At 40.9% G+C, this 26,025-nt stretch overlaps 1 protein-coding gene across 1 annotated transcript in view; it reads left to right on the top strand.

Annotated features, from left to right (window-relative positions):
* eipr1 (EARP complex and GARP complex interacting protein 1) overlaps positions 1 to 26,025 on the top strand; it is a 48,405-nt gene that overhangs the window by 3,826 nt on the left and 18,554 nt on the right. The window contains exons 3-5 of the mRNA XM_020608779.1: positions 3,281 to 3,413; positions 7,103 to 7,259; positions 16,602 to 16,701. Of these exons, the coding sequence (XP_020464435.1) occupies positions 3,281 to 3,413; positions 7,103 to 7,259; positions 16,602 to 16,701 (390 nt within the window). The remainder of the gene's footprint in view (positions 1 to 3,280; positions 3,414 to 7,102; positions 7,260 to 16,601; positions 16,702 to 26,025) is intronic.

Raw genomic sequence — 26,025 nt, 5'->3', positions numbered from 1 at the left:
CAGTATGTCATGTATCATGAGTTGTAGCTTAAAATCAAAGAAATGGATAGCAGTACAATACTAATATATATGTAATAATAGCACATCTATAAACTAGCAAGTTTTGCTACTAGTATCATTATTGTCCCAGAACGGATATTCAGACTTTGAAGCTGATGTTGCCCCAGTACCATTTGTCCTCATTGATCTGTTTGTTCCCTGCTGTTGAAGAGGTGTTTAATCCAAGGAGCTCAATAATCAGCTTCTGTATTGTTTCCCTCACTGCAGCTTCAGTGGATGCCATGGTTAAACACCCAGCTGTAGTGGCAAGTTGAGAAAGTTGACCCATCATAATCTCATGCAGCAAGAAGCATATGCCATGAGGCTGGCAGGCACCCTTCCGTAACAACTTCTGACACCCCTTTCTTATCATTTGTGTAGATTTATGAAACAGATACTCAAACAATCCTGGCCATTTTGCACAGCAGTTGGCTAGGTAGCCAGCTGGACACTGAACATATTTTGAAGCTCCTTTTTAAAATCTTCATTAAATAACATCCGTTACTTTGTGCGTAACCCGGATTTGCAACAGCATAAGCGCCTTCCAAACTGTGCACTCTTTTTCCCATTTGTACAGTCAATTATGCCAAGACACACAGATCTGAGAGGTAGCCAGACCGTTTGAGTTGCGTCCTTGGAAAGCAATCCCAATTCAAACCCATATTGTGAAAAAATATTTTTACTAACTTGTACGTTTCTGATATTAATGTCAAAAAAGGTCCAAAGCTGTAAAACACAATAGGGATCATTATTCTTGCTCATGCTCTTTGAGATGAACCTAAATTGGAATAGTGGGTTCACTCAGTACAGGCCTTTTTATTCATGAAGCTCATTGTCTTTTCCCCTCTGCTTAACTTTGTTGGCCAGCATTGGTTAGCTCAGTTTGTCTGAGTGAACTTGTAATATGAAAAATGTTTTCTCTATTGGCATTTCAGTCCTCATAGCTCCTGCTGTATCCATAAGCCTGCTGGCCTCTCCACCTCCCATTAAGCATAATGCAGGGTGGAAATGTCTCTCTTAACTCGCTGAGCACCTCTCAAATCCCTCAGAGACCAATAGCTGGAATGACAGATCGGAGGGAACGTCGGCATGGCATTTAAGGCTGCTAACGAGATAAAGCGCCTGAGCTTGGCACCTTTCACCCGCTCACTACTCCTCTGCCCCGCTTACTGTCATCTGTGTGGCTAAAGAGCTTTAGCGGAGAGGTCCCTGAAGTGGGGGCCACAAGCCAGCTTGACGTTACCCCTCCCTTAACCCCTCTTATCAATTTCCCTCTCCTCCTTCTCCCTTCCTTGATTCCTCCCACCACTGCCACATAATTAAAAGCATCGGGCTGGGTGCCCAAGTGGCTGAAAGCTATGAGTCACTCCCAGGGCCTGGAAGAATGAGAGATAAATCACCTGGGGGAGGAGGGCTGGAACTTCTCTCTACCCTCACACCTGGCTGCATTTGGGGAGGCCCTATTGCTAGCACCTCCAATTACCCTGTCCTGCCGCCCTGAATTTATTTGTCCCGCTCCCTCCGCCACTATAAAATTATAACTTTGCCTAATAATTTTTTTGCTTGATGCAGTCCAACCCAAGGTTAATAGCCACCTAGCTGACTTTGAGGAGGCTGAAAGATACTGCCGCTCCAATACTCTTCTCGTCCTCCTCCTCCTCACACCCCGCTCCGTTCCTCCTCTTGTTCAGCCTGCAAAAGTAGTACAGGCAAGTGCCTGGCAGGAGTTATTGTCCAGTGCAGCCCCATTAATGATCCCCAAAGGTGCTATAACTGTCGCTCTTATAGGAAAAACCACCATTAATTGTCTGATCAAACCCTGAGACCCTCACTGTTTTACTGCATTGTGGGCTTTCGTAGAACAGATTTCCATCTAATGAAAAGAGCTCAGTAAGGAGGAGTGTAGATTAACTTCCTATGGATAAAAGTTTTTAGTTTGTTTAACTTTTGAGCTTCAATGACTGCATAGCTGCCGATTGTGTTTTCAAGTCCAGCCAACAGTTCAGTATTATATCAGGTCACGGAGCCAGACTCCAGCATTAGAGTTTATGGTTAAGGGTAATATAGTGGATTAGGTGTAACTGTTAACAAGTTCTTGGTATTTATCTTTTGTCATGTTTTAATCATGAAGAATCTTGAAAATATGAAAAAAAACAAATCAGTAAGCTTCAAAACCAGTAGTAATTAAGCTAAGGTGTATATCAGTGATACCGTTCTATACTGACTGAGGATAATACAGAAATGAAGCCTTTATGAAACCGTACTTTGAGGTTGAAAATATTTAGATTAGACACTATGTGATCGAGAAATAAAGATCAGTATGAATTTTGATGCCAGCTATCAGCACTTGATGATTTTCACTACTACACACACACGTTTTGATTGATTCCAACAAAGTATTGAGGATTGATAACTGGTGACTTTAAAATCTGCTCCTAAAGAAATAGTTGAACATTCTCCTCTCTCTTGGAGTTGTATGAGATTTTTTTCCCTTTAGGTGCAGCCAGGCCAGATGGTTTCCTCTGCTGCTAATCTTTGCTAAGATAGGCCAATCACTTCCCCTCTTTAGCTTCCAGATTAATCCACACATCCACTGTGGACAGTCAGGGGCACTGCTCTCTAGTGAGAGTAACTTCAGTGCTCGCAAGATGAGATTTATGTTTTCTGCATGATCACTGTTGCTTTTTCCACCTGCTGCACTGTTAACATCGTGGTGAAGACAGTCTCACTAGGTAATTGTTTCCTGCCTTTGAAAGGTTAATTAGTACTGCAGACAATATTACATTCTCCTAAAAATACTGGTGGGAATTTTTTTTATATTGTTGCTGCCCTGCTTTTGGGTGCCATAGGGTACTTGATGGACTACGCTGATCAAAATGAGATGTGTAATTAGGGTATGCTTAGCTACAGTGTAGCTCAGCTGTCATCAGGTTTGCTTACAAGAAATGTCTTTAAACAGTTAAAGGCCTTTCGCAGAGAAGCTCTCATGTATAAAGCACCTTTCTTCAGCCCTTCTAGCAGGGTTGTTTGTCGAGAATAAATATGGTTTGAGTTTTCATTGATTTCCTTTTTGGGAATGCCTACCTTGAAATTACATTTGCTGTCATATTAAAAGAGGAACTTTCTTCTTTTTCAGATGAAACCGAGGTGTGTGTGTGTGTGTGTGTGTGTGTAGACTGAGGTGCAGGAAAACTCCAGCTTCGTGCTCAATACATCTCACCTCTCTCTGCTTTTCTTCCAGATCCACATCATTGACTTTGATGATGAGAATAACATCATTTCTAAGAATGTCCTTCTGCACCAAGTTGGAGAGATATGGCACATTGGAGCTAGTCCTGCAGATAAGGCAGTGCTTAGCACCTGCTATAACAAAAGTGAGTCCTACTGTTTCTGTCTGCATCTGGCTTCATTTGCTACCTCTTTGTGTATCCTGTTTCTCCTTTTCTTGTTTTCCTTCTGTTTTTCTTTCCTTTTTTGCATATTCATGAACTTTTCTTTATTTGTATGTCTTCCATCTTGTGCAGTTTAGCTGAGAATCGTAACATGTAATCAGTCTTTAACAGGTCATCAATAAGAGCTAATTTGTCTTTACAGGTCTGACAAGACAGCAGCTGTGTTAGAAGTCATGCTCAGGCTGTGATAGAATCAATACCAATGTGTGAACATGAGGGACAGTAACAGCAGCTGCAAAATCACTAGCAGGAAAAAATCTTTGAAGACCACATGCACATCATCTACATGTTTTTTTTTTCTTTCTTGTGTTTGATGCAACATACAGAATCTGCTTCAACAGAACAGTCCCAGGCAAATAAAACGGCCATAGACAGTTTGTTGACATTAATGCATATCATCCTTACATCCAGTCATACAGGAAGATTGCTAACATACTGTATTTTATACTTTATCAGTGAGCCAGTGGTTGGAACCAGAGGACTAATAATCATGTTTGTTTGTTTTTTTTACCCCCCACAAACTTCAGTTAAAACAGGCTTACACCGCTAATGGAAAATATACTCACTGGCTACTTAGGTACCTGTCCCTGTACAATTGTATGCAATTCAGTGCAACACTTCCGCCTTAACATTTGTGTTTATGAAGCTCAGAATCTTTTTCAATTTTTGGTGAAAGTGTCTTAAATGTATAAATTCAATTCTATATTTATTATTGAGGTCAGAGTTAAAGGTGGTGTACTCTACTACATTATATTCAGAGGTGCTCTTAATATTTTGAACCTCTCGTATGTAGCTGAGGACAAAAATATAGACACCTCTGTTTGTTTAATATGAATATAATGTACAGTTTTTAGTTTTTACAATTATTACATTAAACATGTCTTTAGCATTCGCTATGCTGCTGTTTCTTGTTAGGCCCCAGCTGTCATGTATTATTATTTTTTATTTTTTTCAAGTGACTGAGATCAGACTTTTTTATTTCCTCACATACAGTAAGTGTGAGCAGATCAAATCAGATTTTTTTTCAAATCAGGTCTGGGCCACTTGCATATGTGCTGCTGGATCAGATTCATATCTGATCTCTGACTATGCAAGCACTGTCCAAACATTCAGATCAGAAATCATATAATTTTTTTGTATCAAGTGTCTCAATCCTCTACACGTGTATGTATAACCTTTGTCATCATTCCGTGTCGGCCCCTCAGAGCAGCAACAGTGATAGAGGTCAGTGGAGAGACAAAGATGTTTCACATTTTCTTGGACATTTATGGAGAAGCTCCTGATCCAAGCCAAACTGTGGCAAAGCAGTTTTTGAGGAAATTTTCTAATTTGACCCTCACACAAATGGCTTTGCTATTCTTGTACACATGTGGCTCACATCTGGGGCGGCTGTGGCTCTGGAGGTAGAGCCGGTCGTCTCCTAACCGGAAGATTAGTGGTTTGATTCCAGCTTGTCCAGTCCACGTGTTGAAGTGTCCTTGAGCAAGACACTGAATCCCCAATTGCTCCCGGTGTATGAATGTGTGAGTGCTTGGGAGTGCGAATGGGTGAATGGCCAAATAGTGTGAAAGCGCTTTGAGTGTGCTGCATTGCATAGAAAAGCGCTGTACAAGTATAAGACTGTTTACCATTTCAGTGAGCTCAAGTATAAAGAGGTTATTATGGCGCATTTCATATGCTCATGCGTGACTGTGTAGGCACTCAGCAGTGTTCACATTGGAGCTGGATTCATGTCACTTACAAACATGAAAGTGAAGCATCAACACAAAAGCAATGGGGGAGAAAAAATGTTTTAATTGAGTGTTAAGGCCCATAAGGGGAATGCAGCCATTCAAATGGCTGTCGAAATATTAAGAATTAGTTTTAGGGTTACATTAAAAATTAGATGAAAGTTAGGGATAGGGCTATGTACTGCATTATGTTAATGAGGTTCCTCACAAGCAGTGGTGGAAGAAGTACTCAGATCCTTTACTTAAGTAAAGTAGCAGTTCCACAGTGTAAAAATACTGTGTTACATGTAAAAGTCCTTCATTCAAAATGTTAAGTATACATACAAAAGTAACCAGCTTATATGCTTCTAACAGTGCTAAAAGTAAAGGTACTCATGCAGAATGGCACATTTAACATTTCTGTGTATCATATTATTGTATTAGAATTGCATTGCATTGCCTATTACTGCGTACATCACATTTAATGTTGCAGCTTATAAAGGGGGAGCTAGTTTTAACCAGCTTATATGCTTCTAATGTGAATTACTGCTGGGTATCTTGTGAATTTTCACACCATAGATCAGAGGTCTTATCATTATATTGTATTTTCTGTATTAATCTGGTTCTGAAAAGTAACTAAAGTTATAAAATAAATGTAGTTGATTTAAAAAGTACAATATTTGCCTCTAAAAAGTAGTGAAGTCAAAGGATGAACAGAAAATAAAAATACTGAAGTACTGATACTGCAAAATTGTATTTAAGTACAGTACTTGAGTAAATATACTTTAGTTACTTTCCTAAAGTTATAAAATAAATGTAGTTGATTTAAAAAGTACAATATTTGCCTCTAAAAAGTAGTGAAGTCAAAGGATGAACAGAAAATAAAAATACTGAAGTACTGATACTGCAAAATTGTATTTAAGTACAGTACTTGAGTAAATATACTTTAGTTACTTTCCACCACTGCTCACAAGTATAAAAGCTTTTTGTGTGTGTGTGTGTGTGTGTGTGTGTGTGTGTGTGTGTGTGTCTAAGGTTGCAACACACAGGAGCAAACAACCATGTGAGGTGGCAGGGTGCCCTCGTGGCCTTTAGGGCTACTACATTCTTCTGGGACAGGGTGTAGACACTGTCTCTGAACCCCCTCACCTGACCTCCACCACCCTCTTCTCTCACTTATTCTTTCTTCTCCCATCCTCCCTTTCTTGCTCTCTGTCAGGCAGAATTTCACATGCTTGAGTTCACAGGATGATAGGCTCAAACAGTACACGCATACTGTATATACATATGTTTTATAAATATACTGTGTGTATACATACATACATACGCACACATACACAAGTGCTTTCATATAGTGTTTCCATACAGCCTCCTGCCGGCATGTGTGGGTTGGCAAAGGCTTTTGTTCAAGATGATTACTTGTCCACTTATTCCAAGTGCAAGGGTGTCTAAAACCACTCAGGAGCCTGTGGACTGGCACCATGTTGCTTTTTAATTTGACAAATAGGCCTAACGCCAGTGTTTCATAGCTGAACGCCTGCCCACACACTGTCAATATCTACACCAAAAAGAAATCAGGCTCTTTTGCTCCCTCTGTTTTCTTCCCCTCTCTCTGTGTGATTGGTTATGCCCTCCAGCCTCAAATTTTTAGTCCAATTACTGTATCAGCTCTACATTTACTCCACCGGTTCCAATTAGCAGCTCAGGCTCTGGTGTGGAAGTGGCAAAATAACTCATTTGTGATGTGTATTCGAAGGAAAGTGTATCCATGCCACCACATTGGCCCCAGTCCATCTCCCTCTCACACACACACACACACACACACACACACACACACATACACATACAGTGCCCTAACAACTTGTGAATGGATATCTATATGTGTGTGTTATCCCTTTACAGCCAGTGACAGCAGGGTGGTGTCCTGTGCAGCAGTATGGCGGATGCCTTCTGATTGGGAGACAGGGAGCCATGAGTCACCTGATGACTCCACCCACAACCCCCAAACCCTAGAGCTGCTCTGTCACCTAGACGACAGCACCCATGGCAACACTACCTGGTAGGTGTTGCTGGGGAACAGTAGCATGTGGGCAAACAACTGTAAGAGTTACATACAAGTGACCCAAGTGCAATTTTTTTTTTTTTTTTACCCACAATAGTGTGTAGTTATGTGTTTAGCTCCTGTGTGTAAATTGCAGGAAGGGATACTGTTGATTCTCTGCAGACTACAGGATGCTTAATAACTCATGATGATCCAAATAAACTACAAACAGAGGCCCAAGACACCTGGAAAGGCCTTATTGGGACAGTCATACCTTCTGGTGATAATGTAATTAATATAAATATGGCCTAACTGTTACCATTGACATCATTTATGTGATCATTATTGATCTTTATGATTTATCAATATACAGTATAATGCATCTTGAGTGATGAAGACGGGCAGCAGATCAATAAAGTATTGATATTCCTATCAGAATATCAATCTATATCTTGACTGTCTTTCAGGTCTTTAAGACTCTGTTGCATTTAAATGATATGGCCTTTTGGTGGTGGCTCTAGCTCAACAAAAAGAACCACGTTTGGTTATTATATTCATATTGGAAATTATTTTCAACATTTTACAAAATAATTCAGAACTCAAGGTTCACGTATCTGTTTTTTATTTTGTTAGTTTTTTTCTGGAACTTCCTACTGTCCTACATCTCCCAGTCTTCATTATTGGTATTTACTTTTAGGTGAAACAAAGCTCATGACTGACTTTGAGTTAAAATGATTTGGTCAAACCTTCTTCTGTGTTTAAAACAGACTTTTATGCTCAGCTAAAGCACCAACACTGATCCCCTCATTTACTGTTATGTATTGATATCACACTATCTGACTTTATCACCCAACTGTAAACAAATTATTCATGTATTCTTCCATGTCACTGACCCCCAAAACATGAATTCCCCTTAAGAAAGCCAGTAACTCTGAATATAACTGAGTGATAGGTAGAAGAAGGTAGATTTCCAACTTTTTTTTTTTTTACCTCTAACTTCGTGACCCCTGATCACATAGCGCATAGTGTTGTGAGCAGTTCAGTGTATTTCTCTTCTGTTGGATTTTGTTTTATTTTACTTTTGTGCTGACCATAGAAATATAACAAAGTGAATTAATACAGTGTAAATCCTTGGATATAGAATTTCTTTGCACCTTTTTGTATAAGTTCAGAATTTTGTGAAGTCTATCAGTGTATCTAGTTTTGTCCCTTTCACTTACTTGAATTGCGTTTGGAAAGTGTTCATCGAACTGTAAACAGGAGGAATGAGTACAGCGACCAGCAACTGTTTCATTATACATATGGGCATGTGAGTACTGTTTCAAGACAGATTTGATCCCATCCTTTTAATATGACCTTGCATAAGTTTTGCTTGTACTGTTTAATATTGTGCATGTACATACTTATTTTATTCCTTGGCAGAGTTGATTTGCCCAAACAACCTACAGGCAGTTTTAGGCACGATAGGTTTTTTTTTTTATGATAAGATTAGACATTAAAACTCTAAATAGGAAACTGTTAGGAATTAGAGTGAGCTCTGAAATCAAACTAGGGGACAGATGGACATGTTGTAGGCCTACTGAAATTAAAATATCGCACACTCTCCACACCATAGGATTCTCGGCAGCTTGAATCAGGCTCTCCTCTCGTGTTTTTTGGCTCAGACTATTGACTGGCCCACATCTCAGACTGAAGTCACGGCCCAGTCCTTTTGTCTTACATTTGGAGCTCCTGCACACAAAGCCTCACCATAAGTCACTGCTTATGAGAATGAAAATCAATGGTCATTCCCCTTTTAGTGCACTGTTCATCAGCTGCCTCATGATTGCCATCATTTTTAGAAGTGCCAATCAGTTAGCATGATGCATACTGTAGCAGGTGTCTGCGAGGGAGAGATAAAGATGGAGAGGGAGTGAGGAAGATGGAGGGAGAAAGGTGGAGAGAAGCCTGCAGAGAAGAGCATGAGAGAGAAGAAAGATAAGAATTTGTGCAACTTGGTGTGTGTTTTGTGCTTGTGTGTGTGGCAACAGGGGGGCTTTGTGTGTGTGGGGGTGCACCATGTATGTGTACTGTCTGTGTGTGTGTGTGTGTGTGTATGTTAGAGGGCAGGTCAAGCAAGGCTGCTGGATAAAGATTGATGGCTCTGGGCTCCACCATCTTAACACCCTGAGAGCTGTAACCCTCACAAGGGCACCACACAGTGTGTATATGTGTGTGTTGTTGGTGGGAGTGTGCATTGGGCGCTGTGAAGCCTCTAGCCGACGCTGTGCACTATTGGCTTTCTTAGATGGATGGCTTTGGTCTGCTGCCCACCTCCATCTCACTATGACATACACACACGTATCCCCCCCCCCCCCACACACCTTGCAGCAGTCTGTGTATGTGTGCAGGTCTGTGCGTAGAGGCAGACAAAGAGTAAAGAAACTGGAGTTTGTATTCTTATAAGCCTTTTGTCTGTTTCATGTGTGTCTTTGTTCACCTGCATATGTGTGATTGTATCCTCTGTCCAGTGTGTTTTCTGGTTGCTGGTGTCCCTCCACTCCCACTAACAATAGCACTTTCTGCTTCCGCCAAATCCCCTCATTGTTTGGGTGGGCAAACATCTGAGCCTCTGCCCTGTTGAGAAGTGTGTTTTGAATGGAAAATATCAGTAAAATACACCAAAAAAGGGAGGGCTAAACAAAGCAAGGATTTTTTTTTTTTTATGTGCTTATTTGTTTTTGCCCCTGGCCCCCCCCCCCCTTCTTTTTTCCTTTTGCACAATATTTCGATTAGAAGCCATGCCATTTGAGTGAATCGATTCCTGTGGAGCCATTTGAGCCAATCAGGGCCCTAGGAGGGAATGGTAAAGCGCAAAGGCAGTGGGGTTGATTTTCTAAAGTGGGGTGTGACTGGAGGGGGTAGGAGGTATGTGTGGGTGTGATTGTGTGTGTGTTTGTGCACACATGCATGAATGCAAACCTCTGTATTGTGTGTGATCATTTCAAGTGAAAGGCTTTTAGTCTTTTCAGTCTTTCACTCCGAATCCTGGCTGTATATAGTTGTATGCAAAAGTTTGACACCCCTGTGTAAAACACATATTGTTCATTTTTGAAGTGGAAAAAAGTAAATACCACTCCTGATGCAAACAGGCATTAAAAATTAACTTTACACAAATGTTAAGGCATTGTTACTTTTTATTTCAACTTAAAAATGTAGAAGAAATTGAACAGTAATTGTGCTGTACAGGGTCTACAACCCCGAATCAAAAAAAATTGGGACAGTATGTAAAATTAAAAATAAAACTATAACTAGTGATGTGTAAATCATCTGTGTCCTGCATTACATAAAAACAACATAGCAGAACATTGTTTGATTTGAAACCTCATCAATTTTATTCTTTTTTCAAAATAAACACTCATTTCAATTCTGATGCAACACATTCCAAATAAAGTTGGGACAGTAAAGCGTTTACCATGGTGTGATGTTGCTGTTTCTTTCAAAACACAGATGTTTAGGGACTGAGGACACCAAGTGATTCAGTGTGTCAGGAGTCATTTGTAAACAAGTCTTAAGGTGCACAACAGTCTTGGGTCGTTGTTGACGCAGTTTGTGTTTCAAAATGTGCCTCAGCTTCTCTACTGGGGACAGGTCGGGACTGCAGGCAGGCCAGTCCAACACCTTTTCCTCCACAGCCAGGCCTTGGTAACATTGTCTTGTTGAAATATGCTTGGGCATCCCTGGAAAGGATGTCGTCTTGAAGGCAGCATATGTTGCTCCAACATCTCTATGTACTTTTCAGAATTAATGGTTCCATCACAGAAGTGTAAGTGACCTTTACCAAGGGCACTGACACAACCCCAAACCATGACAGACTCTGGCTTTTGGACTTGTTGCTGGGACTTCTGGACACTGTTGACATAGGGCTTCCTTTTGGCACAGTACAGTTTTAAGCAGCATTTATGGATGTAACTACGTATTGTAGTGTCTGACACAGATGTGCCAAAGTCATCCTGAGCCCATGTGGTTATATCACTTATATAAGAGAGATGATTCTTGATGCAGTGACGTCTGAGGGATCAGAGAGCTTGGTCATCCAGCTTAGGCTTGGCCCTTGTACTGAAATCCCTCCAGATTCCTTAAATCTTTTAACGATGTTCTGAACCGTAGAAGGTGACATATCCAAATCCCTTCCAATCTTTCATTGAGGAACATTGTTTTTAAACATTTCAATAATTTTCTCACACATATGTTGGCAAACTGGTGGTCCTCGGCCCATCTTTGCTCCTAAAGGGCTCGGCCTTTCCTGGATGCCATGTTTGTACCAGATCATGATGCAGTCGCCTGTTGGCATCATCTGTTTCATATGGAATCATCATTTCACTGTTTTACCTCATTACTGGCCCTGAAATGCGACCATCCAACTTTATTTGGAATGTGTTTATTTTGAACAAAGAATAAAACTGATGAGATGTCACATCTAATAATGTGCTGCTGTGTTGTTTTCAATGTCATACAGGACACAGATGATTTACACATTAATGATTTGCACTTGTGCATTAATGTTTGAAGAAATGCTTATTATTAACGTCTTTTTGCTGCCCAGGAGTGGCCAAACCAGAGCATGCAACTATGTCGTAGTTACATGTTTTATCCTGTGTCTCTACTTTTTTCTTTATATGTGCCTGGTCATGTAATAGTGAGTATTGTGTCATCCAGTGTCTAAGTGTGATTTTCACTGTGATGGTCCTCCAGTCCCAATCAACTGGACCCCAGTAGTGGGTCCCCATGCAGATTATTAGCCTGTTTGTGATGAAGACTGTCAGTTGATTACAGGTCCTTTGCGATGCACTCTTTTAAACCACATTTTAACTCAAGGACATCTTGTTATAGGTTTAGAATTATGATACTTCTTAAGTGAAATAAACCAGTTTAAATGCCACTGGATTATCTCAAATTTCACTGCAAGAAAGCTGGAAATATATTTTATTAACTCATGAAATGTTGATGTTTTGAAAAGGGCAGAAACAGTTTTGAGTGACAGCTTGATTAATGTTCTTAGCCTGTAGCTACAAACTGAAAATGAGATGAGTAGCAGGAGATATTAAAGGTTGATTAAATATGTCCCTGACACACTATCAGCTGTACCCTTCTTACTTTGCACACATGACTTCTTCATGACCTACTGGTTCCAAATAATGAGTATCCCCATTCAAAATGATTACGCTGATAAGTTTAAAATATACGACTGGGAGATTCTCCTGAAAATGATCAATCACAATAGGTTTAGGCTCTGATTAAGATAAGGAAAAAATACAGACTTTGATGAGCCAAAATGTAACCTGTGATTTGAACCTAAATCTAGAAACACTTCTACTCATCAGGTTCATTGCTGAGATCATGTAAAATGATAACATGGCTACATCAAACTTTGACTTAATCTACTTAGCATTGTTTGTGGAGTTTTCCTTTGGAGGTACTGGCATTTTGGGTGCACTTAAACGTGTTCTTAAACCGCAGATTTGTTCACAATTGTGCTCTTGCATTGATGAATCCTGTGTATTTGTAAGTTGAAAGCACGTGCCAGTCATCCTTAATTAGCACAGATTAGTGCCACCAAAGCCCATAAAAGGGCACGAGACTGCAGAGCCGTGTGCACACAGGAGTCTCAAACAGAAACTGAAAAGAAAAGTTGAGAAAGTCAGAATGCTAAAATGAAAATCTAAAGACTGTGGAGCAATGAACCCTAAACCAAAGAAAAACTCCTGTAGTTATGAAGTGAAGAACATCAGAAAGTTGTCATAGACTATTTAGTAGCATCAGTAGTGAATAGAAAATTAAAAAAAATATGTGATGGATGCTCTTACTCATTCAGTAAACACTGTATGAGGAGAATGGTGAACAACTGATGAAGTAAACAGATGGTTTGATCTCATATCTGAGATAAAACAAAAAACAGAAGAGAGAATCTGACCAGTGGAGGACAGACTATCTCAGAGCCGACCAGTACATCAGGCACATACACAGCCCTCTCAGGTGTACCCTCAGCTGAGCGTACCTCCATTTGTGCACTCAGGTCCTGTCCAACCGCCCCACATCTGATCTCAGATGCAGTGCTGGACAACCAAAAGCTTACACAGACAGTCTCACTGGCCACAGTATCGGAGACATTTAGAGAAATTCATAGAGATAAAAAGTAAAGATATGCACTTCAACCTGTTTGGTTTTTATGCAAAAACCAGCCCTAATATGTAAAGGTTTACCTTCTGAGGAACAGCTTTTGTCCCCAAGTGGAAGGTGAGTCCTGATATTGTGTTTGTGTGCACAGATATACAGTATGTCCCCAGGCTGTGATTAATATGAGTTCACATACAAGCTAATGAGGAATCTCAGTATAGCACACAGACCTTAAAGCTGAAGACTGCAGTGTGTCAGATACTACCTCCTTCACACACATATACACACACACACATCCCACACACATACATCAGCACACCACAGGACCAATTAAAATATACTCACCACTGTGGGATTTACACATTGTATGCTTCCCTATAGTATCAATTAATTCATACAGCAGAGGGAGAGACAGTAAGGTGTACAGTATCTCATGTTGGCTTCCTCTCCTATTAAAGTAAATAAGTTATGTGCATTTGACCTTGAGCTCTGCAACAAGCTGGCACACTGGCTACTGGAATGGTATGTAAATACTGTTGGGAGCGCTATGGAGGTTTTACAGCCCCATATATCTACTAGATCTGCAGCACAGATGCACTTCTCTCCATGTCTCTCACTCATTAGATTGTTCCCCCCGCTTTGCTGTGCTTTGCATCCATATGAGTTTAATCCCAGCCCCTCATATGCAAAGCCAACAGCTAATACAAACACAGCGTGTGTGTCTTTCCTCCTTCTGGATGAGATTTCAGCGTTGATGCAGGGCATCAAGGGCACTGCATGTATGTGTTTCAGTTTGTGAGAATCGTTTTGAATTAGTTGTTCAGGGGAGGACATTTTTGCCAACCATCACCACTGCAAGCTGTTTTAGGCACTGTATTATAATGTAAGTCTTATTTATGTGTTTTAATCAGCATTTGGAATGTTTTTGATATCTTAAGAACAAATTTCTTCTTAAAACCCACCTACAAAGTTTTCGCAAAGATTCTGGTATCACCAGTGTTTTCTTATCTGGGATTTGTTCTTAGGTAAGAACAGAATCTACGCAGACCCGGGAGCAGGGCCATGCTTGTGAGAAATAACTGGTTAAGGTTAGGTATTAGGGTTTGGGTTAGGCATGCAGTGGCTAGTTTTAATGTCTAGATAGACATTTTTTTTTAAAGTGTATTGAAATACAGTACTCACATGTCAGTTCAGAGTCATCGGCCACTGTCATTGTTCCTCCTGTTCATGCTGGCCATGAAGCCATCACTTTGTGGTGAACTGTTGGAATCTTCTTTCAAGCATAAGACATTGTCATTTTAATTGTCATCATGTTAAAAGCTCTGAATCAGGGTTGTCCTGTCACTCTGTTATACTAGCTGCAGCACTTAAAGGATAAGGTCGGTCATTTTCTATATTAACAGTAGTTTCAACACTCCCCATACGGAGACTAACGTGGCAGTGATTTACTTCTACTCATGCTTAATGTCTGTGAACATTCTACTTTTGAATGTCATGATTATGTTTTAAAATTATTGACAAATTTTACATAGGTTAGAGCAAATTAGCTGGAAAAAAAATGCAATTAAATAAGGGAATGCTTTACAGCTAGTACACACAGGAGGGATGATTACAGCAATGAATAACTCTTTTATCATACATATGGTCATTCAAGTACTGTATTAGGACAGATTTGGAAAAACCCAAATCTTTTGGTCCACAGGCAACAATGTAAGCGACAGTCCTCCTAAATGCCAAAAACCTCTGTGTAGTGCGTGTGTTTGTGTGTGTCTGTACATCCCATGACTTTGTGCTCCTCACGAGGGCAGTAAAAGCTGTCCCTCAGCAACCATGAATTTACAGCCCCCATAAACACTGCTCCTCTGCCTCCCTCCCTAATGCCCTCCCTCCCTCTCTCCCGACTCCAACTTCCTAATAGGACTGCGCATATTTGAAACTTTGATTAAATCCAAAAACAAACTTTAACTTTCTCTTCCCCCCCCTTCCATTTCTTTTATCTCTCGCTAACACTCTCACCTTCCATAGCACACACTCTTAAACACTGCCATTGTTGCTGCTGCCACTTCAAGCTGACTAATGAGTCCATGAAAATGGAGTCGTCTAATTGATGAACTCTTTAAATAAATAGCATCATTCCGTAAACTTCTAATGACAAGCAGCTTTAGCGCTGACAGGCTCAGGACATCCAAACCTTCACATGCCCACACCTGTGCCTCTCTGACATTTTACATCCTTTAACCCAAAATAGACACTTAAGAAAAAAATACACTAAATCAAAAACATTAACAAGTATGTAGCAACATTTCAAGGGCAAGGTTATGTTTAGCTTATTGGTCTGTGACCACACTGACGTGTTGCTTTTAATGTCAATGGGCCCAGAGTTAACAGCACGGTTTTCTCACTTGGGTTGTGTCCTCTTTCTTTTACCATGTAGTTGTGTCTCTGCCTAGATTTGGCTGCTGCATCTACCCAGATTGAGAACAACAAAAGCAAGTGATCCAATCAACACCAAGGGAGTTATAAAGCATCTGTTTGCACTCTAGCATGTCAGCTCTGGTTAGGTCCCTAAGGCTGGGGCACAGAACACATACTTTAAGTAGAGCAAAGTGGAGAATCACAACTCCGAGAACCATGCAGTGAGGAATCAATACTCTGCAGAAAGTGGTATGCAGGGAGGAATCAAAGCTAAGTATGCAGTAAAAGCTACCACTTTTTTAACACCAGTGAGGCAACCCTGTATCCCACTGCTGTGTTTGAACACTAGATTGACAGAATTGGGCTGCTGGATTTGCCAATAAGTAGTTAGTTTTATGCTATTGTCACTTTCTTGGGCAATTAATGGTGCTGCAGCCTAATTTGGGCAAATTAAACCCGCTCTTTGCAATGTCACACTTTTTGAAAGGACTTTATTATGCAGAAAGTAACATGACAAACTGCACACACAAGTAAACCCTTTCCTCTGGCTGGTGATGACACTGACTCCTCCTGTGTCTGGTTTACTGAGCCTTCCTAAATGTGAAAGGACTGCGTAGCAACCACAGTAATGTATTTGGAATCAGCAGCCATGTGAAATCTGACCAACACTCTTCATTCCCCTATGTCTGTAGCACTTGTGGATAAACCTGTATGCTAGTTTGACCAATATCTGTATTCTAATTGACTCCAATTTCGTGGTTTTGAGTGTGTGTTTGTGTGTATTGACAGTGTCCTGTGGGAGCCCATGGGGGATGGCAAGCGTGTGATTTCATTGGCTGATAACCACGCACTACTCTGGGATCTGCAGGAGAGCTCCACACAGGCCACGGTAAGAGACACACACTGTAAACCACAGTACATACACACCACATCACACAATAACTAACTCATTATTTGATAACCACCATATCGTCTTGGTGTTATCAGACACACACATTCTCTCTTTGTGACAACAGCAGTGTCCACTATTCATTCTGTCTTGCACAGTCACACACTTACACAGACACAAACATACAATCAGGGTTCCCCCACTGTCGTACTAACAGTGCTGTATTTCTTCACTGAAGTAGTTCTGACAGTGGTATTCACTGTTTCTTACACAATAAATGGCCTAATGTACAGTATGTGGTCCGTGGAACATTATATACGCAAATGTTATAGCTGAACACAAAACCATGGAATGCTGCTACTAGTTATTTCTACCACAGAAACTTTCCCAGGGGACCAAGAACCCTTTGAAGAACTATCGCTGCTCTTCCACCAGAAAGTCGCCAGTGCTTTTTATTCCGAGGAGCTAAAGTCCAAGAACTGTCCCTGGTGTAAAAGTACCTTGAGTCCATTGTGATGTGCATTTCCACAGCAGGGCCAAAGCCCAGGGAAGATTAAACAAATTAGCCCGCTAACATACAAGTACAACGGTCGGCGGTGGGGTTAGGCTGCATGTAAAATGCTCACTGTGGTTAACACATACCAGCGGTGGAGAGCAAACTGCAGGCAGAGCTGAAATTATCACTTTTCTGCAAGTTTGTTTGTTTTTGTTTTGTTTCTTTTACTCGCCGAGGTTTCATTGCACATACAGCAACGAGCATAGGGATTGTTAACTCGGAGTAATGTTTCACTTCAGCTGATGTCATGCTCTCCTCCACGGCCTTCGCCTGCTGAGCTCCATGTGTGGAGGAGCTGAGCTCCATTCACAGGTCAAATATCAGGAAAAGCTGCTCCACAAACACCAAAATCATATTTTCCAATCCACTAATCTCACTCACTGGTCTCTTGGTGTAGGCCTACTAATAAAATGCTCCTTACACACTGAGAACCCAGAGAACTCTGAGTCAGTTGAATCAGCGTACCCAAATCATTTTCACATTGGCACGCTGATTTTTACTTGCATGCAGTGAAATGCTCGCAGGGTAGAGCCCTGTATTTAACCAGTCAGTGACCAAGTGGCACTGCAGACCTCACCCCAATAGTTCTTTGACCCTTGACTAGTTACTTTTTTCCTGGGGAGAACTACGCCCTGGAATTAAATTTAGAACCTGGATCCTCCAGTGAAAAATGTTCCAAACAAGGTTCCTCCTCTACAGGGAAAAGTTTCTCTGTTGGAAACAGGGTTATGATAGTTAGCTGAAAAAAAGTAGAAAAGATCAACTGGACTAGGTTTCTAGGTCGAAGACGTTTCACCTCTCATCCAAGAGGCTTCGTAAGTTCTGACTGACTGGTGTTGAGCCGGAGATATTTATCCCCCTCGGTGGTGTTTGAGTCCTTTGAGGGCCAACAATGTCCCCTAACAACTGAGTCGTTATATCCCAGTATCTGAGAATCTGCACAGACAGGTTGTGATAGTTGTTAGTGGGGAAAAGCCCATGCTCCACAGGTAGTGAAGTCAGATGGTTCAGGACCGCTCAGGGTGGTGTTTGGAGTGTTGAGCATTGCAAGGGACAAGTTGCGGGAGAGACATTTCTTGTTGTTTTCTTAGGCTAAGAAAATAAGTCAAGTTGTCGGTTTCCCAGCTACTGTAGTTTGAAGACAGATCAAGTGTGTGAACAAGCTGAAAGCAGAGAAAGTGGGAGCATGTGGATAGGAATAAAATTTTATTTAACAGTAGCTTCATTGCGGTTACTTTTTCTGTTGTTGGCCACTGTAATCATACCTCCTGCTTTTCGTTTAATTTGCATGATGTTCGCTGTTCTTTAGATGTAGCTGAAACACAAACAGGAATAGGCAAAAGGAACTTTGGCAGTTTAGTCCCTGTGGTTACATGCTTCCTGAAACTTTTTATTCGAAAATGGCTCCACTCTTTCAGGAAGGGTTTCAGAACCGGACTGCAGGGATGTTCTCCCATCTATCCACTTTAGCAGACAAACACAAACTGTTGTCCCAAAGTTGTCTGACAGCCAAACAAAATTTTCATTGCATTTATGGTTCAGATCTGTCTTACCTGAGGCTGCAGAAATACACAATAATGGCTTTTAGTAAAACTAAAAATAGACCTATGACCATGTGACTGAATTGTGTGCATGTACATTTGTTTGCATGTATTTGTGTCCTTTCTAATGCAAGGTGAAGCGGCTCTTCACTGTATATTCTGTCTCCAGCCCACTGACTTTTTAATTAAAATGCCCATTATCTGTTTAAAGGCTCGAGACAATGGTGTGTGTCAGGTGTGCATGCATGTGAGAAGGATGTAATAGAGTGGTGTGTGGGCCCATGGTTCCATGGGTGTGTTGTTTCCATTAGAAGTCATGAGCAGTGAAGAATGTAGATGGGTCATTAGTAATTCATGCAGCCATTGAAGGATTCACATAGAGAGGGCTGGTAGGTCACACACCTAATGGATATAAGTGTATCTGTCTGTGTGCATGCATCGTGTGTTCATTTGAGCTGAGTAATCTGACCTTTTGAAAAATCTGTAGTTGCACTTTGGATAAATGCATGCACATACTTGGCTCACTCTCTCTGTCTCTTGTTCTGTCAATGTGTGTCAGCTGGGGATGCACTCAATTGATTACATTTGATTGATCAAGGTTCAAATCATGATGATAACTTTTCGATTAATTAACAGGTTTTCAGTTGTTGTCCAGATGGAGCTGTTTGTTGTTTATATAATACCATCACTCAGTTGGAAATGTATGCAAGGTAAACATTGGATTGTAGAGGTTTGTCAGGACTAGAGCTGCACGATTCTGGGTAAAATATGAATCACTTTTTTTTTCACTCAGAATTGAGATCACGACTCTGGAGCAATATATTTATGTCTTTATTATTAATTTCTGCATTCCATGTTGTCTTCATGAGGACAGAATTCTCTGCTTCTAATTATAATACCTTTAAATAGATGTTTTTCACTGTGTGTGTGCCTGGGTGAAAACTTGGCACTGAGAGATTGACAGAGAGGGGTAACTTTCTCTCACACATTTTAAATGTCAGTATAGCCGATCTCACAGCACAGCTGCTGTCATTGGCCTCTGTTTTTTTAATCAAGAAATTTTGCGATTATTAAAAATATATAAAGTTTTGTCAGCAGCGACAGCTTGGTTCTCCTGAACAGAGGTCTCTCCCTCCCTCCTGTGTGCATGTGTCTCTCTCTCTCACACTCACTTTCACTAATAATAGGAAAACTAGTGCAGCAGTGCATAACTGAAGTATAAATTTAAGTCAGCTGTCAATAATTACAGGCATTTACTGCAGCAATAGCTAAGTGGAGAAAATAGCCAGTCAAATGTGGTTCATGGACCCAGTTCACACACACACACACACACACACACACACACACACACACACACACACACAAACTCCAGCTAGAATTAAGAAGTGGCATGTGGGTGGGTTCTGCAGTGCTGTGCAAGTTCACACTTCACAAGAGCTGGCTCAAAGTTCAGTTCACACACATTAATATGAGCTCGTTCACATCCATAGTTCACAATTTTGAATTCTGGACCAAGTTCACAACCCCGGAAATGAACTAGTTCACTTTAATTGCTTCTTTTTTTTATTTTTTTTTAAATGACCTGCTCTGTTAATGTAGTTAATTTATTTAGGGAATGATTTCAGCTGTAGAGACTATTTTATGTGACATGTACTGTAGATATTAGTAATATAAACTCATCGGCCACTTTAATTGTATGCACTACAATGTAACATTGCCGTCTTAACATATGAAGCTCAAAATGTTTCTGTTTTTGGTGAGATTGTTCGAAATATAAAAATTCAATAATATGTTTATCATTCAGGTCATAGTCAAAGGTGGTGTCATTACTGGACTACATTCTATTCAGAGGTGTTCCTAATATTCTGACCCTCTCATATATATGTAGCTGAGGAAGACAAAAATATAGAGACACCTCTGAATTAAAAACTTAACTTGTCCACAACTACGCATAGGTGTCAACAGGTACCTAATCAGTGGTTTATGGGTAAAAGCGTGTTGCTGATGGTTGCAGACATGTGCACCTCCTAAATTTCATGTACAAGTTGTGCGGCGTTGCGCGTCCTGCACGCCTATTGGTTGCTCCAACTCATAGATGTCTGCTAATTAGTCTGCTAGCTAGCAGGTACTCGCAGTGGTCACCCCAGTTGGGCTGACCTTTGTGAGTGCAGCAACCAGTCAGTGTTGACAAAAAAATCAAATTAACCTACTTATGTTTTAAAATTTCCCAAACTGTACAATAACAAATAACTTCATATCCTGACCGGACAGAGACGCAGAGAGCCTGTCTGTTTGGCAAAATATCAGCATGCAGGTGCAGCTACCAAGTTTGAATATCTGAAAAGTAGCTACTGCTTAGCAACATTAACATACAGTATGGTGGTGAGCACACAGCGCGAGACCCTTGATTGTCCATGACAATGGGAATATATGTCTAGGGAGGAAAAGAGAGTGTTTGCTTTGATGGAGTGACCTGTCAAAACGTGTCAGAACCATTGTGATGTACAGTGACCATTTGATTGTTTAGCGGTATGAATAGAGGCTGTGGTCTAAATATTGCTGATCATGCACCCTTTCCAAGATGATCGCTATCAAAACTGGGTGTTCACTCTAGGTTAGTATGAGTTAAGGTATAATTTAAGTTAAGGCCATAATTTTTAAAATTAACAAAACATGTTGACCAGTGGTTTTCATCAGAAAAGATGTTAATGCTATTTGTGAATGCCACCGAGCCACAGATACGAACATTAGCTCAGTCAAGATAGGCTGTCTGAATGTAATGTCAACTAACTAGCTTCTCTGGCTAATGTAACGTAATTCAGTACATGAATATCTATGTAGCAGTGTCCTTAGTTGTAACTTAGGTTAAATTAATAACATTTTCTTTTACTCTTTACAGGGAAATATCCAATTAGCTGTTTGATTAGCTTGGCGATGATGTTGCACAACAGTCACATGAATGATTGTTCACTGGAAGGCAGTTTACATTTCCGTTTAAGATTAAACCACTAATCTGCCTTTTTTTTTGGTGAATGCATAGAACCTTGGCCATTGCTTTTACATTAATTATGATATGTAGTCTGAATACCTTTTTCCAGTTCATTCAGCTTAAGGCGCTCCACAGAAAAAGGCGCTGTGCCTATAAACCTTTCAGTGGTCAGGAAAACCCTGGTGTATAGTCACTTGGAAGTTCTGAAACACAAACATTGCATTCTTCTGCTGGCCAGGAATATGGCTGACCATGGTGCCACATTTTAACTGAAACTGTCTGACATGAATGTGAGAAAGTACTCAAAAATGAATGATTTTATCATACACATCACTTGTGTGTGCACTCTCTGGCTCTAACTTATACGTGTATTTGTTCTGCTTGTGATCGATTCAGTGTGTGTGTGTGTCTGTGTGTGAGAGTGCATCCCCTGTGCAGTAACCCCACTGTGAGGTTGAGTAGGACAAGGGAGGGGTGGGTTGTTGATCCTGTGCCTTGACACAGACACAGGACAACAGAGCTATTAAATCCTGAATCGAGGGAGAAGGAGAGAGGTGGAAAGTAATATGCTGGCAAAGAATATAAGGAGAAAGGGAAGATGGACGGAGAACAGAGAGAGGGAACAGTGAAGGGCTCTGCTGATTAGAAAGATAGAGATTTGGAGAGAGAAAGGGGGAAAATATGGATAAGGAAAGAGAATGGGCTTGATGAGGAGACAGGGAATGAAAAAGAGGAGAAAGTGCTTTGACAGCCAAGACAAATTCCTCCAGTGCTGATGAGAATGCTAATCTTCTCCCTCCCTCCTCCTCCCTTTCTTTCCACTCTCCTCTCTCATGTTCCCTTGATCTGTCAGAGGGTGATGTGTTCATCTCAAGCCGTGTCCAGCTGCAGCATGGATGTGTCTCTCTCTCCAGGGCCTGGACTAGATTAATGTGTGCGTGTGGGTGGGTGTTTGCGTTAGTGTGCGTATGCATGTATAAGGGACCATCATGTGCATAAACGTACCAGTGTGCATTGTTTGAAGGAAGATTTGTGCTTCTGTGTCTGCATGTGTATGGCTCATCAATTAGAATCGCTGGTGGAACAGTTCTGCTGGCTCACAGCACACCCACACACCTTGTCCTGCACATCTGCTCGCACGCACACACTGCCTTTCTTCCGGAGTCTAGAGAAAGCATAAATGCATGGCAATTTGACAGATAGCTTTGCATTAGTGCCGCTTGTGTCCTAAATGAATGTGTCCCCTAGTGTTGTGTGTACTGCCTTGTTAGGGCCCCTAATTTGGTTAGTGCACTAATAAAGCTGGGAACCAGGGATCCACGGAGCTCAGACTTGCTGTCGTACCATAACAGTAGCTGCAGATGGGGAGATTTCTACTCTAGGCTGCCTACTGATCATGTAGTTCCCCGAACTTCTGTTCTGTCTGAGGAATGTTAGGGCACCCAATCAATTCTCAGGGGCACTGTCAAGGATAATTTAGGGACTATCATCAAATTTTGCAAATTGAGTTACTTTGCAGTTGGTCTTCTGGACAGAAGCTCAGTTAAAATGGAAACCTGACTATGCCTGTTGAGAAAAATATTTAAGACCCAGAGAAAACCAAACATTCTTCTAAACCTGTGTTAATTGTTGTCCGTCTGTTGTCAGAAAAGTCATTCAAACTTTTATATTAAAATCCTTGTCTTTCCTCTTCCTTTCAAATAGTTTCAAAGACCCATCCTTCACTCAAGGACATATTTATAACCAATCAAATGTGATTTAGAGGGGACCACTATGTAAAACTGCACTTGACTGAGCGAGCACTCATTGGTCAGAGGAAAGCAGCATTATTTCAGGTCAAAGATTCAACAATTTAAAGATTTAATTAATGCTAGCTTATATGCTTATTTTCATAGTGACAGACGCTGTATTTAATATGGACCGTCATGGCTCATTACGGGATCCACTTAATCAGGTCAGTAAGGATGCCAGTATCACCCTGGAGGATCACACTGGGATACTCCTAAAATGACACCTTTGAAGTTGAAAATTTTATTTATATTGCCCACTGTGATACTATTTGGCAGATCGAGGCCAAATCACCCCCACCGATGACAGAATATCTCCTCTGAGAACCTCTGATTTTAAACAGTTAAACAAGACAACACCTCACAGCAGAAAAAATGCCATTTGCCATTGTTGTTGTGGTTTTTCATTGATATACGATGCAACACTACCCTCACCATTCACGTTCTTGTGTAGTTTGCAGAAGCACATTCTCACTTATGCTTACAACCAGTGCTCCAAAACATGCGCAATACGCAGGAGTAGCCGTCATGCACGGTTAAAAGCAAGCACGTCAGTGTGCTCAAGATATGTTTCAACCACAAACTGTATGAACATATCTGGTCTGATGTTAACCCCAGTTTAACATTTAATAACATTAGCACTTTAATAAATCAGGAAGCAAGAATAATTTGAGTTTATGGAGGCACTCTGATTTAGTCGTGAACCTTCACTGAACAGTCATGAAATTTCACAGTGAGGCCACAGAGGAAACCCTGTTTCTCTCCTTTCCTTCTCAGCCCCCTTCCTCTGCCACCTTTCTTCAGCTGCTGTCTATCAACTCCTTTCCTTTTTTCTCTTCTTCTCCCTTCTTTGTTCACCCTCCTTTTATCTTCTCTGTTTTTCATTCTCAGCCTTCCTCCCTCCCTCCTGCTCTGTCGGCCTGTCTCGCTCTCTCACTCGCTCTCCCTCTGTCCTCTCTAGCTGAAATAATGAGAGTGTACCAGAGAGCTGTGCGGTGACGGGGCGATCGATGATCCCTGCTCCAACAGGCAGAGCATGGAGGAGAGAAAGCGAGGGAGGGAGAAATGGTAGAAGGAGAAAGATGAGGATAAAAACCTGCAGATAGTCAGAGAGCCGAGCAGAATGGAGCAGTGTGATGCTGTGTCTTAGAATTGTTAGATACATCATAGTTTAAGGGAAACATAATCATTTTCAAAGCCAGCCTGCTGAATTAATTGGTTTCCATTTTTAAAGTAGCTTGATGAAGTGATGATACGCTTTATAATTCAGAGACCTTGAAGTGTTTTGACATTGATTAATTTCACCTTTATTGTTGCCCTGTGAAATACACATAGCAGGTTGGATAAATATCCATTGACAAGCATGTCATCTTGTTTGAAAAGTCTTAAATGTTGCAATTTAACCTGACTGCCTTTCAACTAAACTGCTCTAATTTCTGTACCCAGTGACATTTTGTCATTTAAATGTTTTTTCTTTTGAAACACTAAAGACATTACACAAAATTTAAATGAGTTTCGACCAGCCTAAGCAGGCTAGTTTGATTCAGCTTTCAACAGTCATCAGTCTTGAATGCTCTGAGGACTCATCTCAGCTGATCCATAAGTAACTCTGAGTAATCTAGTGTATAGATCCTCACCAAGGTACCTGGGAGAACCAGGGTTCAGTGGAGTCTGCTGACTGAGCAGCAGGTTACAGTGGATACAGGTGCATGCTAGTGCTCGTAGGCACAGTTTGGAGCATAGTGCAGGCAGAAGAGTGGCTCTACATATAAAGAGGGATGCATCCAGTTTACATGGTGTGTGTGTCCTTGGGCAAGGCACTGAACCCCAAGTCGCTCCCAGTGATATCACTGGTTTGTGAATGGGAAATAGTGCAAAGAACATTCAGTGCACTTCAATGTGTATAAAGACGCTATATAAGACCATTTACCATTCAGATCATACGTTGGTGTGTGGTAGATCGTTTGTGGATGGTATCATGCATTTTTGACCGAGCATTGTTGGCATTATGTATGAGTTAGATGCAAAAATAATGAAATTAGCTCTATCTCATTTTTAAAATTCCTGGATTCAGATGGAGATCGAATCAGCACTAAAACTTCATGGATTGTTCTGTGGGCATAACCCTACCTCTACAATAAAAATCATCAAAGTTGGTACATTACTTTTTGAGTTGTGCTGTGAACAAACCAACAAATGCAGTTAAATACATAACCTCCTTGTCAGAGGTACAGCAACTGAACCTGTAGGGCAAGATATGAGAAGTAAGCTATGTTAGTGAGAGTGAGGGTGTTGGTACAGTGGTGTGCCACTACTGCCTGTAATATTACTACACAGTCCTGCTCAAAAACTGTAGCGTGCCCTGCACGGAAAAAGACTGCATTATTATGCTGAGTGAATGCATAGTACTGACTGAACCTGTCACAGATATTTGGATTAAATTCACATTCC

The sequence above is a fragment of the Monopterus albus genome, unplaced genomic scaffold, assembly GCF_001952655.1.
Source record: "Monopterus albus unplaced genomic scaffold, M_albus_1.0 scaffold94.1, whole genome shotgun sequence".
NCBI lineage: Eukaryota > Metazoa > Chordata > Actinopteri > Synbranchiformes > Synbranchidae > Monopterus > Monopterus albus.
The sequence above is the reverse complement of the archived record's forward strand: the minus strand, read 5'-3'. Positions and strand labels throughout refer to the sequence as shown.